At 49.5% G+C, this 17,824-nt stretch overlaps 1 protein-coding gene across 1 annotated transcript in view; it reads right to left on the reverse strand.

Annotated features, from left to right (window-relative positions):
• Positions 1–17,824, reverse strand: part of nes (lysophosphatidylcholine acyltransferase 3 protein nessy) — a 281,768-nt gene that overhangs the window by 30,134 nt on the left and 233,810 nt on the right. The window contains exon 11 of the mRNA XM_065426665.2: positions 1,049–1,355. Coding sequence (XP_065282737.1) covers positions 1,049–1,355 — 307 coding nt within the window. The remainder of the gene's footprint in view (positions 1–1,048; positions 1,356–17,824) is intronic.

Consider the following 17,824-nt stretch of genomic DNA (forward strand, 5'->3'; position numbering starts at 1 on the left):
CATACAAAGATGTATTTAGAATATTTACAAGAGAGACAATGATGCATAAACAAGATGGTTGTCGAGAGCGATTCCACCTCTAAACATCAAATCGTCTTCTTTTGGCTGGCGCCACTCTTTGTGTTGTAACAATAAAAATGCATGGAGTATGCGCTAAGCCCAACTTCAGTGCAATATTTTCTTTTTTCTTTTTCAGAATTTTTCCCTAATGGGTCATATGTGTCACATGTCAAAATGGCATTTCTTTCAGGCAACATTGATGGGCACTAACTCTAGTACAAATGGAGCTAGAACATCGGTTTATACCTTAGTGCTCACCTTAGGCATTTCAGATTATTTTTGTGTTTTAGACAAATGGTCTGTTTCTTTGTCTAGATGTTAGTTTTTCTCCAAACAAAAGAACCTAGTTACTAAGGTGTATCAGGAACTGTTTGTTTTAGGACAAAAATCAGCACAGGAAAATACAGATGCCGAGTAAAGTTGGTTAAGATATATTAATAAATAAGACAGTTGTCATTCAAGTATAGCATTAAGTAAAAGCCTACTAACACTGCTGCAAAATACAATGTTGATTCCTCATCCACACGCACCACAGACAAATGTGAGACGTTTCAGTAAACAATTTATGCCACATTAGCTTATATCAATGTTCCAAAATGCTTACATTACCTAAAATTTACTCGAAGGCTTTAGCAACAACTTGAGCAACATTGCAGCAAAATTAGCGCTCTAGAGGAGTGCTCTGGCATACATTTGAGGAATTTAAATCAATTGCTGGAAACACACTCGCTTGGTTTTTTCAGAGCACTCAAAGGCCTGTTCGACCAAGGAGCATGACCGAAATCTGGCGGAGTGAGGTCATGCCCCTGCTGCTGCAGCTTTCATTGTTGGTATGAAGTCTGCTGCCGGAAGTGTGCTTACGCTTCCGGCAGCAGACTTACATTGTTTGCTTACAACAGAAACAAGTGCTTCTGGCTTCGGATTACTCTGGCAAAATGTATGACTCGGGTGTGGCTTCTGGGATCTAGAGTGTAGTCAAGTGACGTACCTCAATGTAGCGCTGGTGTGAGAGCAGCACAAAGGGCACAATGCAGTATCCAAACATGGCCAGCACGTAAACCTTGAGGAGGAGGAAGCGAGGCAGTCGCAGGTATGGGTGGTAGATGAGCTGCTTGAGGCGTGGTAGCCGCTCAATCACCTCGAGGGCATCGCGCTCAAACTTCATCACAATGAACTCGTTAAAGAAGCAGACGTAGTAGCCGGAGTGCAGGCCATGCCACAACGCCAGGAAGAACAGGGCGCTCAGCTGAGACACCTGCTTGTTACCCAGGAAGCGCAGACGCTTGAACACGTACCTGCACAAGCAATGTAAGAGACTGCACAAAAGGACACGACACCAACTCACACCTGTGCACTACTGATACAAACTATAAATAACTATCGTAGACAAGGCTCGATATAGTACCCCATTCATTACTCTTGGAAAAAATGCTCAAACATAACTTTCCCACAGGTCGTTTGATGACCGGCCAACCTTAAAATGTAAAAAATATTACTGCCAAAGCCATGGAATATTGAAATCTTGTGAAAAACACTAAAAGTTGTTTTATTAGTCAAGACACACACGGTATATTCAAAAAATAAATTACAATACCTGACTTTGCTCAGCAGGGTTGACTGCTACTTGTTGACAACTTGCTAACAAGTTGACCGCTAACGCCACGCCACGCCTAACATTGTGTGCTGCACTGTGTTCCCTTCCCCTCTACTGGAAATAAATCTAAGTCTACATTTCGGCTCACTATCTAAGTCTACATTTCGGCTCCACTAAAAACGCACATCTCTTTTCAGCAGCACTTTGAGCCCTGGCTGTTAGGCCCCACATTGTATGTTCCACATCCGGTTACCCCATCGAAGTGCTACAACTGGCGACGAGGTAGAACCAATGCTACTACTTCTCCTCTACTTCCGGCATGGAGAAAACTTTGCTTGCTTCAACTACTTCTGCTCCGCCAACAGCAACTGCTTTACTTCCTTTGTTCGGCGCCGCCACCGTGACGTTCGCTCCTGCTACACTGCCATTCCTTGCTACACCCAGCACTCCTACTGCACCTTGGGTAACGTGGAAATGCTCTTTTCACACGTTTCTTCAGGCAACCGGAGGTGAAGCACTACCAGAGGAAAGAACGAAAGCCGATCGACTGAGCAACTTGGGCTTCGAGGGGCAGCATTTTTATTATGACCTTACGTGGCAAGTGGACCCAGCTACTGCAACGTATGAAAGGATCCTGCATATTTTCAACAAACATTATATTTTCAACAAACATTACGGAGATAGTACCAACTCTCTGGTACATTGAATCATCTTCCATGACTCAAGACAGCAGCCAGGAGAGTCCTTTCAGGACTTCGTCACTGCGCTACATAGCTTGGCGCTTGCTAGTGCATTCAGCACTTGGCATGACGAGTCCCACCGAGACCAAATCCTACAAAGTGTCGAGTCTACAAGGATCAAAGAAAGGCTGCTCTACGGAGGACCTTCATTAACGCTAAAGAAGGCAAAAATATCAGGTGGTCCGGCGGCCCGGCGCACTGTTGACGTTCTCGTCAATCCTCGTGCTGGATGCATTTCGTTGTCATTTGGCCAACTCAGTGAAGAGGCTGTTCCGTGAATCCGGCACTGAACTCGTCGTTATCCCGGGTGGGATGACGTCTTGCTAGTCTTGCTAGGTGGGAAGCGCTTGCTAGTGCATTCAGCACTTGGCATGACGAGTCCCACCGAGACCAAATCCTACAAAGTGTCGAGTCTACAAGGATCAAAGAAAGGCTGCTCTACGGAGGACCTTCATTAACGCTAAAGAAGGCAAAAATATCAGAAGAAGCGTCGAACAAGTTCACAGAGAACTTCGTCTTCAACGGTTTGCCCGTGCATCGTGTCTCGACGCAAGCTGGCATTGCTAACCGTCGCCTTCCTCACCTGGGTTCTCAAGATGGCAGTCCTCGCCGAACTTCTTCCTCGACCCGACAGGTTCAAGTACGCGCCCAACAACATGGCGGGAAGCCTTGATCTGGGGAAGCCGGCCAACATGGCACCCCGCAAGAATTTCGCGAAGCCAGTCAAGAAGCCACAGTGCATTGCTACCGGTGCGGTAGCAACCCACCCCATAGCATCTCATCCAGGCTGTTCAGCCAGGCAGATAACCTGCCGTGTGTGCAAAAATGCGGGTCATTATGCTTTGGTTTGCTGTTCAAGGAACCAAATGCATCAAGCGCCTTCACACAAGCTCGGCTCATTTCCTCTTCTGCTCAAGCAGAATCAGCAAGTACGGTCTTGTCCGTGCAAACAGTTCAAGCAGCAAATTCCCATCCGGCAATAGTTTTTGCTGAAGTCCTTATTGCAAATATTTCACTCAAGTTTCTTGTTCATAACGGAGCTACAGTGTCTCTGATGAAGAGTGCTACGTACAAAGAACACTTCAAGGATTTCCCATTGTCTGCTTCGAGTCTCCGACTCAAGAACTACTCTCAGCAGGAGATAATACATTCAGGACAATTCTTGTTCGTCATGAAGAACCGCAATAAGGCTGCAGTAGTGACATTTCCCATTACGAACCAGGGCACTTCTCTCAAGGGCCTTGATGCAATACAAGCTCTGGGCATTGGCATTCAAGGATCTTCGGTCACACGCCAGCAAGTGTCAGGAATTCCAGCTGACTCAAGTGTCCAGTCATCGTTTTTACCGCACAACACTCCAGCAGAATTCTCTCATCTGTTCTCAGGTCAAATGGGACTTGTGAAGGGTTTCATCCATGATGTTTGCCTACGAGCTTCAGTGCATCCAGTCTCAGCGAAACTACGTCCTCTACAGCTGGTTCTCCGTAAGCAAGTTTCTGCCAAACGGCACCATTTAAGATCAGCTTATATCATCGAACGCGTGTCAGCCTCCAAGTAGATTTCCCCGGTCGTAGTGGTTCAGAAGAAGGGCTATTCCGTTCGACTTTGCGTTGATCTCCAGGAACCCAACAAGGCCCATCGTGGTCAATGCTCTTCCGCTACTGAGGACCGATAAACTGTTGCATCGACTGGCTGATGCTACTGTCATCAGTAAGTTGGACTTACAGTCTATATATTGTTGCGGGAAGAAAGCAGGCCCACGAGTGTAAAATAACTTATATTTACAAATGATGGATATGGCGTTCAGGCAACCGCCAGACTTCGTCTTTCTCTAGTCCAATTCAACGTCTTCCTTCACTTCACCGTAACATCACCCTCCCGGTGGGGGAGCTCCGTCCCGGTGCAAGTTAAACAGCCTCACTTATTGGGGGGACATAGGGCTTGAGCCTGGTGACGTGAACAACATCACTGGTTAAGTTGGGAGGCACGGAAGGCTGACCGAGTGGGGCGATCTCGTAGGTCACGTCGGACAGTTGGCGTAAGATCTGGTACGGACCAGAAAAACGGGACAGTAATTTTTCCGACAAGCCGACACGACGTGAAGGCGTCCAGAGAAGGACAAGGGAACCAGGTGAAAAATGGTGGTCTCGGTGCCGAAGGTCGTAGCGTCGCTTTTGAGAAGCTTGCGAGACTGTGAGGCGATGACGGGCGACATCTCGGGCCTGGGCGGCTAAGTCAATAGCATCGCGAGCGTAAGCAGTGCTGGGTGACTGTACTGCGGAAGGTAGCAACGTGTCAAAAGGCAAGGTGGGGTCGCGGCCGTACAAAAGGAAAAATGGTGAAAATCCGGCCGTGTCGTGACGGGACGAGTTGTATGCGAAAGTGACGTATGGTAAAGCGACGTCCCAGTCGCGGTGATCGTTGGAAACGTACATGGCGAGCATTTCAGTGAGTGTGCGGTTGAGTCGCTCGGTGAGGCCGTTCGTTTGAGGGTGGTACGCGGTAGCAATCCGATGTTCTGTAGAACAGGAGCGGAGCAGATCATCAACGACCTTCGATAGAAAGTAGCGGCCGCGATCCGTCAGCAACTGGCGAGGGGCGCCGTGGTGCAGGATGACGTCTTTTAGTAAGAAGTCGGCGACATCTGTAGCGCAGCTGGTTGGCAGGGCTCGTGCGATGGCATATCTAGTGGCATAATCGGTTGCTACAGCAATCCATTTGTTTCCTTTGATGGAAATTGGAAACGGACCAAGGAGGTCGAGGCCCACACGGAAGAAGGGCTCTGTAGGTATATCAATGGGTTGAAGCAAACCAGCGGGAGGCATAGCAGGCGTCTTCCGGCGCTGACACAGGTCGCAAGAAGCGACATAACGGCGCACAGAGCGATAAATGCCAGGCCAGAAGAAGCGGCGCCGCAGGTGGTCGTAAGTACGAGTGACGCCCAGATGTCCAGCAGTAGGAGCGTCATGAAGTTGCTGGAGCACGGTGAGTCGAAGGTGCTTGGGGACGACTAGGAGGAGCTCCGGGCCGTCAGGACGAACGCTACGACGGTATAAAGTTCCATCGCGCAAGGTGAACATCCGAAGGGACGGGTCATTGGGCGAGGAGCTTAGGCGTTCCATAAGCGTTCGAAGAACAGGATCCTTGCGCTGCTCGTCGCCAATGTGGAGGAAGCCGGAGAGGGACAGAATACTGATGTCCGAGTCTGCATCGGTATCGTCCGGTTGATCCACGGGATTGCGGGACAGGCAGTCAGCGTCTTTATGCAGGCGTCCTGACTTATATATAATAGAAAATGTATATTCTTGTAGGCGCAATGCCCAACGTGCAAGTCGTCCAGTTGGGTCCTTCAAAGAGGAGAGCCAGCAGAGGGCGTGATGGTCGGTGACAACGCAGAAGCTCCGACCGAAAAGGTACGGGCGAAATTTCGCGACCGCCCATACGAGCGCGAGACATTCTCTCTCAGTAATGGAGTAATTTCGCTCGGGCGTGGAAAGGCGGCGGCTAGCGTAAGCGATGACACGGTCTTGGCCCTGTTGACGCTGAGCGAGGACAGCGCCGATGCCATGACCACTCGCGTCAGTTCGTACTTCAGTGGGCGCAGAAGGGTCAAAGTGGGAGAGAATCGGGGAAGTGGTAAGCCGCTCAATCAGGGTAGAGAAGGCTTTCTCCTGTAGCGGTCCCCAAGAGAAAGAGGCGTCTTTCTTAAAAAGGTCAGTGAGAGGGTGAGCGATGTCCGCAAAATTTTTCACAAATCGCCGAAAATAAGAGCATAAGCCCAGAAAACTACGGACATCGTTCGTTGAACAAGGTACAGGAAAATTTCGCACGGCGTGAACTTTCTGTGGATCAGGTTGGATTCCGGCGGCGTTGACGAGATGACCAAGCATGTTAATTTCACGGCGACCGAAGTGGCACTTGGAGGAGTTTAGCTGAAGGCCAGCCCTGCGAAACACGGAGAGTATGGTTGTGAGGCGCCGCAGGTGGCTCTCAAAGTTCGGCGAAAACACAATCACATCGTCGAGGTAACACAGGCATGTAGACCACTTCAAGCCGCGCAAGAGAGAGTCCATCATGCGCTCGAATGTAGCTGGCGCATTGCATAATCCAAAGGGCATGACTTTAAATTGGTACAGACCGTCCGGTGTGACAAAGGCGGTTTTCTCGCGGTCCATCTCATCGACGCTAATCTGCCAATAGCCGGAGCGGAGGTCAATTGATGAAAAGTATTGGGATCCGTGAAGGCAGTCAAGAGCGTCATCAATGCGAGGCAAGGGATAAACATCCTTCTTTGTTATCCGGTTGAGGTGACGGTAGTCAACGCAGAAGCGCCACGAGTTATCTTTTTTCTTTACTAAGACAACCGGTGATGCCCACGGGCTACTGGAGGGTTCAATGATGTCCTTGTCCATCATCCTGTCTACTTCTTTCTGTATGATGGCCCTTTCTGTTGCCGAGACACGATATGGCCGCCTATGAATGGGGCTGGCGTCACCGGTGTTGATGCGATGCGTGACAACAGATGTCTGGCCAAGTGGACGGTCGTCCAAATCAAAGATGTCCCGATAAGATGACAGGAGATGACGAAGAGCTGTTGTTTGCTCGGAAGGAAGGTCGGGGGCGATCATCTTAGAAACATCGTCCGCAGGCGTCGAGTACGAAGGAGTGGATGACAAAGGTCCGTTCGTACTGAGGAAGGATTCAGAGGTCAAAAAAGAAATCTGAAATTCTTCCAAAGGAGTGATATGCGCTATGGCGATACCGTGTGGCAAAACATGTGACGAGAACCCAAAGTTGAGGATGGGCACGCGAGCGCAGTTTTCGCGGATCCGAATTAAGGTGCTCGGTAGGGCAATATTACGCGACAAAACCACGTCAGTAAGCGGCGACAGGACGTACTCGCCATCAGGTACGGGAGGACAGGGCGTCAGCAGGACATTTGTAGCAGCCTGTGGAGACAGCCTTGCAAATTCAGCAGCACATAAGCGGTGTGGAGCACAAGTGGTTGCGTCGGCAGGAAGCGGCAGGTCCAACTGTACAACACCTGCGGAGCAGTCAATTTGGGCAGAGTGTTTCGAAAGGAAGTCGAGGCCGAGAATTAGGTCGTGTGGGCAGTGTTCAAGGACGATAAATAGAACAACGGTATAATGGCCCCCAATGGTCACACGTGCTGTGCACATTCCAAGGACAGGTGACGTACTCCCATCGGCGACTCGCACGGTGCACGGTACGGCGGGGGTCAGAACCTTTTTGAGCCGGCGGCGGAGAGCAGCGCTCATAACTGAAAGCTGCGCTCCTGTATCAACGAGAGATCTAACAGGAACGCCATCGACTTCAATGTCCAGCAGGTTTCCACATGTAGGCAGGGTCAATAGAGGATTTGTGGGCCGGGTCGGAGTTGCAGCTTCACCTCCGGGAGCTGCACCGCCTAGTTTCCCGAAGCGAAGCGACCGGTTGCAGAAGGGGACGAAGAGCGGTGAACGAGAGGCGAACGGGACCTACGACCTTGCGGAGACGGGGATCGGCTGGATCTTGGTGGAGCACTGTCGGCGTTGATGTTCCTAGTCGGCGTATAGGGCGAGAAAGTGCGATTGTCGGGTACTTGGCTGTAGTGACTCGGAGACGACCACCGAGGAGGCGACGACCAGTGGTTGCGGCAATGACGGGCGATGTGTCCAATACCGGAACAATTAAAACAGATGGGTTTATCATCCGCTGTGCGCCATTCAGCTGGGTTGCGACGGAGTGGTGGAAAGCTTTGCGTCCGGGAGCGAGCGGTCGGAGAAATTTGGTAGGTGTTGGTATGGCGGACTGAGCAGAGAGATGGAATGCCCAAACTTGCTATTTCCTCCCGAACGACCGCTTGTATAAGGGAGATAGCGGGTACGCTTTCCCGACAGTCTGAACGAACGGGAGCCGGGGCCATGGCCTCAAGCTCACGGCGAACGATGCGCGTTATTTCTTCCGGTCCTGCGGGCTGAACGAACCGCGGCGGGTCTTCGCAAGAAGATGTCGCGGCGGTATTGGGCAACCGGTCGAAAGTTTGAGTGACGCGGCGGCCCTTCGCTTGTTCGAAGCGCCGGCACTCCTTAATAATTGCATCCACAGTGGCACAATCCTTACACATCAAGAGATTGAAGGCATCGTCTGCAATACCTTTCAATATATGGCCAATCTTGTCTGCCTCGGTCATGTTGTCATCAGCCTTGCGACAGAGGGCCAGCACATCCTGTATGTACACGACATAGGATTCTGTGGACGTCTGAGTGCGGCACGCAAGTTCTTTTTTAGCTGCCAGCTGACGACCGACAGGTCTGCCGAACAGGTCTCGCATTTTTTCTTTGCAAACATCCCAGCTCGTTAGGTCAGCTTCATGTGTGTCATACCATTGCTTCGCAGTTCCCTTCAGATAAAATATTACGTTTGCAAGCATCATTGTAGGATCCCACCTGTTGTTGTCGCACACTCGCTCGTACATCGTAAGCCAGTCCTCGACGTCGACGTTGTCCGTGCCACAAAATGTTCCCGGGTCCCGTGGGTGAGTGAGGATGACCGTGGGCACGGGCTGCCGAGGCGTTGTCGCTTGTGTCGGTTGATTTGCCATTGTGGCAGCAGGTAGATGACGTCCGCTGCGAAGTTCCGTGGTGGTACCCCGCACCTTCCACCAAAATGTTGCGGGAAGAAAGCAGGCCCACGAGTGTAAAATAACTTATATTTACAAATGATGGATATGGCGTTCAGGCAACCGCCAGACTTCGTCTTTCTCTAGTCCAATTCAACGTCTTCCTTCACTTCACCGTAACAATATTATCAGGTTTTATTGCATGAGAAAAGCCGTGAGTTTACTATGTTCATCACGCATGACTGTCTTTTCCACTTCAAGCATGTGTGTTTCGGATTAGCATCGGCACCTTCTGCTTTCCAGCAAGTCACGTCATCTGTTTTAAAAGAGTGTCCAGGTACCTTGTGATACCTTGATGATGTTCTTGTTTGGGGTCACACTCAATGTGACCCGAACCGAAATTTGCAAACTGTCCTGTCGAGAATAAGCAATGTAAGCATGCAGCTGAACCAGAAGTGTGTGTTCAGTGTCCCAGAACTAACTGTCCTATGAAACAAATTTCTGCAAACAGTATTTCGCCGAAGGATAACAAAATCCAAGCAATTGTGGAGGCACCACAGGCTCTGCTTTCATTTCTGGGCCTCACGGGATATTATGTAAAATTTATCCTGCAGTATGCTGACTTGGTCGAACCACTAAGGAAACTTCTAAGCCAAGGACAAGCTTTGGTCTGGGATCAGCATACTGAATACAGTTTTCAATCTATTAAGGAAGTACTTGCTTCGTGTCCAGTGGTGCACATGTTTCAACCGCATCTTCCTATCGTTATAACAGATGATGCTTCAGACATTGGCTTGGGGGCCGTCCTTCAGCAAAAATGCGGAAATGTGCTCTTAACAGTGGCTTTTGCATCTCGCACATTTGACTCCCGCAGAACAACGGTACTCCGTGGGCCAATGAGTAGCATTGGCATGTATTTTTGCTTGTGAACATTGGCATGTTTACTTGTGAGGTAGACAGTTCCCATTACGAACTGATCACCAAGCTCTTGTTACATCACTGTGTTCAAAGGGTGCTGGACAGTGTCCATTAAGGATTTCAAGGTGAAGTGCAAGATTGCTTTACCACAATTTTACCACTGAGTACTGAAAGGGTGATCAAGATGTCATAGCTGACGCATTGTCGCACCTGCTTGTTCCTCCCCAATCTGAACCAGCACTAGATGAGGACGTAGTGTCTTTGGTTTCAGCATGTATTACAAAGGAGGAGTTCCAAGTAGCTACACTGGCTAATCCGTTTGCCAAGTGTTAAAAGAAAAAATAGTCGGTGGAGAAATGCTTCAGATTTTCTGCCAGAATTACAGGCATGTGCATTCATACAGTCTGAATTATCCTACGTAGATAACCTTCTACTCGGAGGAGATCAGATTATTATTCGAGCTTCTCTGCATCAGAAACTCCTGTCCTTTGCTCATGAGGGTAATTTGGGCATCACCAAAACAAAGCTCAGACGTCGAATGGCCGTTAAGACCATGGGAAAAATTTGCCATAAACATAATAGGTCCTCTTGATCGTGCTCCACAGTACGCACGCTTTGCATTGGTCATTGTTGAATATAATTCCAAGTGGCCCGAAGTCGCTTTCATGCCTTCAGTCACATCCGAGGCTACCATGCGGTCTCTTATTTCCATATTCAGTAGAGAAGGATTTTCTGATGCCACTGTGTCCAACAATGGACCACTGTTTGCTTCTGCAGAATTTTAGAACTTCCTAATAGAAAGAGGCATTATGCATTTCCTGTCTTCACTTTAGTATGCACAGGCAAATGGCCAGGTAGAAAGATTCAATCACGTCCTCAAAGCATTCATAAATATTGCTATTCTGGAACGAGACCTTAGGTTTGCAGACTTGGAATACTTGGTAATTTACAGGTTTACACAACACATGACTACAGGTGTTTCTCCGTCTATGCTGCTCTATAGTCATCAACTGAGGACTCGACTTGATGTCGCTAACATGCCTCCGATTCATCCAGAATTCGTTTTTCCTAAGTTGCGCCAGAAAGTATGATGACGAGTACTACAAAAACAGCAAGATGGCAAAACATATGTAGACCGTTGTCGCGCAACAAAATTCCGTCAGTTTCGTCCAGGAGATATCATCCTAGTATGCAAATTGAGAAAGTCTGTTGTTAGATACTCAGGTCCACTCAAGATTTACTGCAGGATAGGTCCAAATACTTTCCAGCTTGAAAATGGCAAGCATTGAATGCTACCAAACTGATGAAATATTCGGTACGACAGGATTCTCTCGGAAGCTTAGATGAAAGGAGTTGTAGTGCACTACTACATGCCACAATGGTCCGCTCACAAAAGATGACAATACGCCCAGCACGCTGGCGGTTTGCGAGCAGTGGAATAGATAGAATCCGGCTCCCGCCTGATTGAGCAGGCTTCGCTAAAATATAATTTGTGGATGCCAGGCACCAGCATCTGTGTGGTTTTTCTTAACCCACAAATTGGTGACTGAAATTCCCGTCGTCCCTCTCCGCTCTGGGTGACTCAGCCGCTTCGCTGGGCCTACTAACGCAAGGAGCTCGGTCCCCACTATCTTCACAGTCCTCCTTCTATCCAGTCAGGCATGGCCTCGGATTCTCCCAATAAAATACTGCTGTCAGCGTATTCCACGGTCTCCACTCTCAAACTCAAGGAGTTCTGGTCGTCGGACTCGGAAATTTGGTTCATTACCATTGAATCCTTGTTCTGTCGCCACCACCTCAGTTCACAGCTAACCATGTTTGACCACAACGCTGGACTAAGGTGATTGTTTTGGCATGTTGGTAGGACATGAATGGAGCTCTTTGCACACAAGACGAGGACGAAGGAAAGGCTGAGATACACGAGTGCAGTACTGCGCTCGTGTACAAAAAGCTGCATTCACGACGCTGGAGCGCTTCCACCTACTACTGCTGCGATTGTTTGCGATGTTCTACACTCCCTGCTCGTCAACTATTCCTATGACCTCCTTAAGGGGGCAAGTGAGTATTCTGTTTTTCATTAAGACCCCCTTTACGAAATTTAATGAAACTGCACAGCCTTGGTCAGTTTTTTATGCTGATTCCAAATATGCAATTGTCTTTAAAATATGCCAATTAGTTCAAAACTTTACTAAAATTAACTAGCATTGTTTCTGGTAACAATGGAGCAAAAATTACTCATCAAAATCTTGCTTTAGGCACATAGCTGGATACTAGGAACCATGAGCTTCACAAGGGTAGGAATAGTTTGTTGGTATAACAATTAGTAACAATTATACAGCACATCAAAGCTTTCTGTTCAAAATGGGTTCGAAGTGGTTGTTTAATGTACGGACGATAAAAAAATATTAAAACTGAGATACAAAAATCTCATCACGGTCTGTTAGCAATTAACACGGAGCACCATGAATCAAAATGATATCATGTAGGAGGAAGTCCACAACATCAGTTGCGCAACTGGTTGGAAGAGCACGGGTTATGGCGTAGCAGGTCGGGTAGTCCGCCGCGACTGCAACCCACTTGTTTCCTGATGTAGATTCCGGAAATAGGCCGAGAAGGTCTAAGCCGACATGATGGAAGGGCTCGGCAGGGATGTCGAGCGGCTGCAGGTAGCCAGCGGGGAGCTGGGAAGGCTTCTTGCATCGTTGGCAAAGTTCACAAGCGGCGACGTAACGTCATACAGAACGGGCCCGGCCAGAAAAAACGGCGACGTACATGGTCATAGGTTTAAGATACGCCGAGGTGTCCTACTGTTGGTGTGTAGTGAAGCTCTTCTAGAACGGTGAAGCGGAGGTGTTTAGGTATTACAAGTAGGAACTCAGAGCCATCCGGATGAAGGTTACAACAGTACAGGATACCGTCGCGGAGGACGAAGAGGCGTAGAGCAGCATCAGCCGGAGTGTGTTCAAAACGGTCTATGAGTGCTCTGCTGTAGGCGTCAGGACGTTGTTGGTCAGCGAAATGAAGCAGCTGTGATACAGAGAATACGCAAGAAGCACTGGCAATATTGGAGGAGTCAGAGTCGTCAACAGGGTAACGTGACAAGCAGTCAGCCTCTTGGTGCAGGCGGCCAGACTTGTACACCACGGAATATGAAAATTCTTGTAGCCTCAAAGCCCATCGACCAAGCCGGCCTGTAGGGTCTTTTAGTGATGAGAGCCAGCAGAGAGCATGATGGTCAGTGACTACGGAAACCGTAAAGGTAATGATGGAACTTTGCAACCACCCAGACAACAGCAAGGTATTCTCGTTCCGCAAAGGAATAGTTGCGCTCCGATGGTGCTAGGAGGTGGCTCGCATAAGCAATAACGCGATCCTGGCCACGCTGACACTGGGCTAAGACGGCACCCACGCCATGACCGCTGGCATCTGTACGCAGTTCTGTAGGGGCATCTGTGTCGAAGTGGGCGAGAATGGGTGGTGAGGTTAGAAGAGGGACAAGACGAGAGAAGGCGGCGGCTTCTGAAGTACCCCATGAGAATTGTACGCCTTTCTTCAAAAGATTAGTGAGGGGTCTAGCAATTGCCGCAAAATTTGGAACAAAACGACGAAAGTACGAACATAGACCTACAAAACTTCGAACGTCTGCGGATGTCTTCGGAACCGGAAACTCTCGGACAGCGCGACTTTTGTCGGAATCAGGCTGTACTCCGGAAGCGTTAACGAGATGGCCTAGAACAGTAATTTGGCGGCGGCCAAAACGACATTTGGATGAGTTAAGTTGCAGCTTTGCCTTTCGAAATATATCAAGTATAGTTGTTAGATGCTCAGGGTGAGTGTCGAACGTTGGCGAGAAGACGATGACGTCGTCGAGGTAGCAGAGGCATGTGGACCATTTGAAACCTTGGAGCAAGGAGTCCATCATACAATCAAAGGTGGCAGGGGCATTCCATAATCCAAACGGCATTACTTTAATTTGGTATAGGCCATCAGGTGTGATGAACGCAGTTTTTTCTCTGTCCATATCGTCAACAGCAATCTGCCAGTATCCCGAACGAAGATCAATAGAAGGGAAATAGCTGGAACCGTACAGACAGTCAAGGGCGTCGTCTATACATGGGAGCGGGTAGACGTCCTTCTTAGTAATGTTGTTCATATGACGGCAGTCTACACAGAAGTGCCACATGCCGTCCTTCTTCTTAACCAACACCACAGGCGACGCCCAGGGACTCGAAGGCTCAATGATGTTTTTATCTAGCATTTTGTTTACTTCACTTTTAATTACTCGATGTTCCGACACAGAAACTTGATACAGTAGTCGGTGAATAGGCGTACATTGCCAGTAAGAATCCGATGCTTGACTGCAAGCATCTGGCCTAAAGGGTGATCGTCGAAGTCGAAAATATCTCGGTAGGATGATTATACTTGGCAAAGGTCTTCAGCCTGCGCAGAGGACAGGTCTGTCACAACCATTTTCTTTATGTTGGGATCGGCGCCCGAGACTAGCACGAGGGGCCTGCTAAGCTCACGAGAACCATCGGTCGATAACGCTGCCACATGATGGTCGCCGAGACAATCAACGGTGGCAAGGCAAATACTTTGCGGTAGAATCTGGTTTGCCAATCCAAAGTTAAAGACAGGCATGTGAGTGCGGTTCGCAGTAATATTAAGTATACTGTGAGGCACGGTAACATTATACTGTAGTGGAATGTCGAGCAAAGGAGTGACGAGGTACTCGCCATCAGGAACTGGTGGAGAAGACAACAGTTCAATATAGGCTATTGACTTTGGCTGCAGGCGAAGAAAGCCGGTGGAGCGTAAGCAGCATTGGGGTGCGTCAGAAGGTTCTGCGAGAATCAGCAATCCAAGGCGAAGGGTACTGGAAGAGCAGTCAATAAGAGCAGAATGCGCAGAGAGAAAATCGAGTCAGAATGAGGTCGTGGGGGCAATGAGCAATTACAGTGAGGAGGACAGGAGCATGGCGGCGGCGATGCTGACACGTGCCATACACATGCCGATGATAGGCACAGTACCGCCATTCGCAACGCGGTCGACGTGTGCCGACGCTGGGGTGAGGAGCTTTTTGAATCGTTGTCGGAAGGCAGCACACATAATAGAAAGATGTGCTCCTGTATCAATGAGTGCCGTGACAGGATAGCCGTCAATGTCAAGAGGGTTTTGGTTCATAGGTAATGTGAGCAGAGGATTTGAGGGCAGGGTCGACAACGCAGCTTCACCTCCAGAAGCTGCAGTGCCTAGTTTTCCGGCTGGATCCGGGAGGCAATAGGCGGCGAAGAGAAGCGATGGGGTTGAGGCGAATGAGACTGATGGAGTCGAGGTGAGGGCGAGCAGCTGTAGAGAAGATTCAGAGCTGGAGCATAAGCGGCAGTAAGTTCATCGCGGGTGGTATGGGAAACAGAAGGTCCAAAGGCGCAGGAATAAGCGGCAGCGTATGTCCGAGGATGTGGTGGCCATCGGTTGCGGCAGTGACGAGCGACGTGGCCGATGCAACAGCAGTGGAAACAGATCGGCCTGTCATCAGGGGTATGCCAATTCAGATGGGTTGCGGCAAGATGTGGCAGAAAACGACTGTTGGGGATGAGGAGGGCTGCTAGAGAACTGGGAAACGCTGGGTTGAGACATGGAATACATCGAGTGCAGACCCATGTTCTCAAATTCTTGCCTGACGACGGCCTGAATCATCGCAATGGTGATTGCTGGCAGATCGGGAGGCGTCGCGGAGAAAGCTGGCGAACAGGCGGTCTCGAGTTCGCGGCGAACAATACGGGTGACGACGTCACAAGTGGTGGTCTGACGCGGTTGACCCTCACACGTCGATGTAGCAGCACTGTTGGGTAGCCGCGTGATATGCTGTGTGATACGGCGGCTCTTTGCTTGTTCAAGAGACGGCATTCTTTTATGATGGCATCGATAGTCGAGACGTTGCCGAAAACAAGCAAACTGAAAGCGTCGTTGGTGATGCCTTTTAGCACATGTGCCATTTTATCTGCTTCGGACACAATATCGTCAGCTTTGTGGCATAGAGCCAAGACGTCGAAGATGTATGAAATGTACGGCTCTGTAGATGACTGAACACGAGACGCAAGAGCCTTTCTCGCGGCAACCTTGCGCCCAAAGAGGTCGCCGAACAGTTCCCATAGCTTTTCATTGAAACTGTCTCAAGTGGTTATCTCATCTTCATGCGTTTGGTGCCACACACGTGGGGTGCCACCGAGATAAAAGATGACATTGGCGAGCATAATCGTTGGGTCCCACCTGTTATTAGCACTGGCGTGTTCATACAGCTTGATCCATTCGTCAACGTCCTGTCCCTCTAGGCCAGAGAACACATCAGGGTCACGATGTGGGGCAACCGTGATTATTGGAGCAGTCGGACAAGCTGAAGCCATTGCAGAGGCGGGCTCGTCACCGGGAGGCATGGTGACAAGCTCGATGTGTCGACCACTTCGCAGTTCCGTGGCAAGGACGGGGATCGATAACCTCCACCAGAATGTTATGTGTGAAAAGACACAGACGAAAGAGGCTATTTACAGGTTATTTACACTGGAGCCAGGCAGCCAAGCCGACCCCCACTCACGCTAAGAGCTGCAACCAACTTTATCTTTGTTCTCACGGCAGCCCGTCTCTTAAGCATTGCTCGATGATATCGTAATAATACAATGACCTCATCGATAGTGCACAAGCGCCCATCAGGACAAGATCCTCCATCTTGTGTTCAACATCGACGTACACTGCTAACGTGCAGGCGAGCATCTTGTTCATGCATTCCATTAGACAATTCTTCTGTGGGTGGTAGGTGGTTGTCCTCCAGTGACTTGTCTGGCTACACAGTTGAACCTGGCGATAACAAAATCAGCGGGGAAGAAAATTGCTCTTGCGAAAAATTTGTTGTTGCAGAATGAGACAGCACAGACAGGTAATGCGTTGCAGAATGAAACTTTACTGTCAAAATTCCATTAGACTACTTTGGCAAGCTTTGCCACATTGCCAGCAGTACAAAGTGCACCGCATGCGTAGGTCAGCAGTGGCAGCACTGGCGCCCATAGAGGCCGACGCATCCTGTGTCGAGCGCGAAGGTGATTGTACAGTCGACTCCCGATAATTCGAAGCCGCTTAATTGGAATTTTCGGTTAATTAGAAGTGAAGTGCTGGTCCCGTCAGTTTTGCATGTAATCCTATAGAAGAAATCGCTCGATAATTCAAAGTCCTCATCCAGTAATATTGTTTAATTGGAAGTTAATTTTCAGCCAGGATCCTCGAGGTGACCGTCATTCTTTGGTAGAATGTGCAATTTTTCAAGTGTTGCAACAGTTCCGTGCTCCGCGTTGGTGTCATCGCCACCGCAGCCGCCCGCAACGCCATCCTTCTTGGAGCGGCGCGATTATTCATTGCTACGGCTGCCGTGGCCTCCGCGATCAACTCCGGCGGGAGGCGAAGCGGCTCGGCTGCCGCGCGTGGCCAGAGCTGATCGCGGAGGCCACGCGGGTGCCATAGGTGCACGCAGTGCTGCATACTGGCAGTGGCGAGATTGTGCGAGATTAGTCTTGCAGCGTGCGCAGCGTATGTCGAGGTGTGTATTGGTCGAGCGCCTTTGTGCGGGAAGCTCGTAGGCTAGGTTGTTCCACGAGTGATTCGGAATTGACTGAACCTAGTCGCGCAGTTTATAGCCATGGCAAACCATGGCTCTTATCGCACGCTCAACCTGGCAACGAAAGTCGAGGTTTTGAAGGAAGTTGAGAAGGGAGGTGCCGCCAAACAAGACATAGTGCGGAAGTACGGGATCAAGCCGAACACGCTCTCGAACTACATCAAGAACAAGCGCACAATAATGGATGCATTTGAGAACGACAAGTTCAAGACTTCTCGGAAGCG

The sequence above is a fragment of the Dermacentor albipictus genome, chromosome 2, assembly GCF_038994185.2.
Source record: "Dermacentor albipictus isolate Rhodes 1998 colony chromosome 2, USDA_Dalb.pri_finalv2, whole genome shotgun sequence".
Taxonomy (NCBI): Eukaryota; Metazoa; Arthropoda; class Arachnida; order Ixodida; family Ixodidae; genus Dermacentor; species Dermacentor albipictus.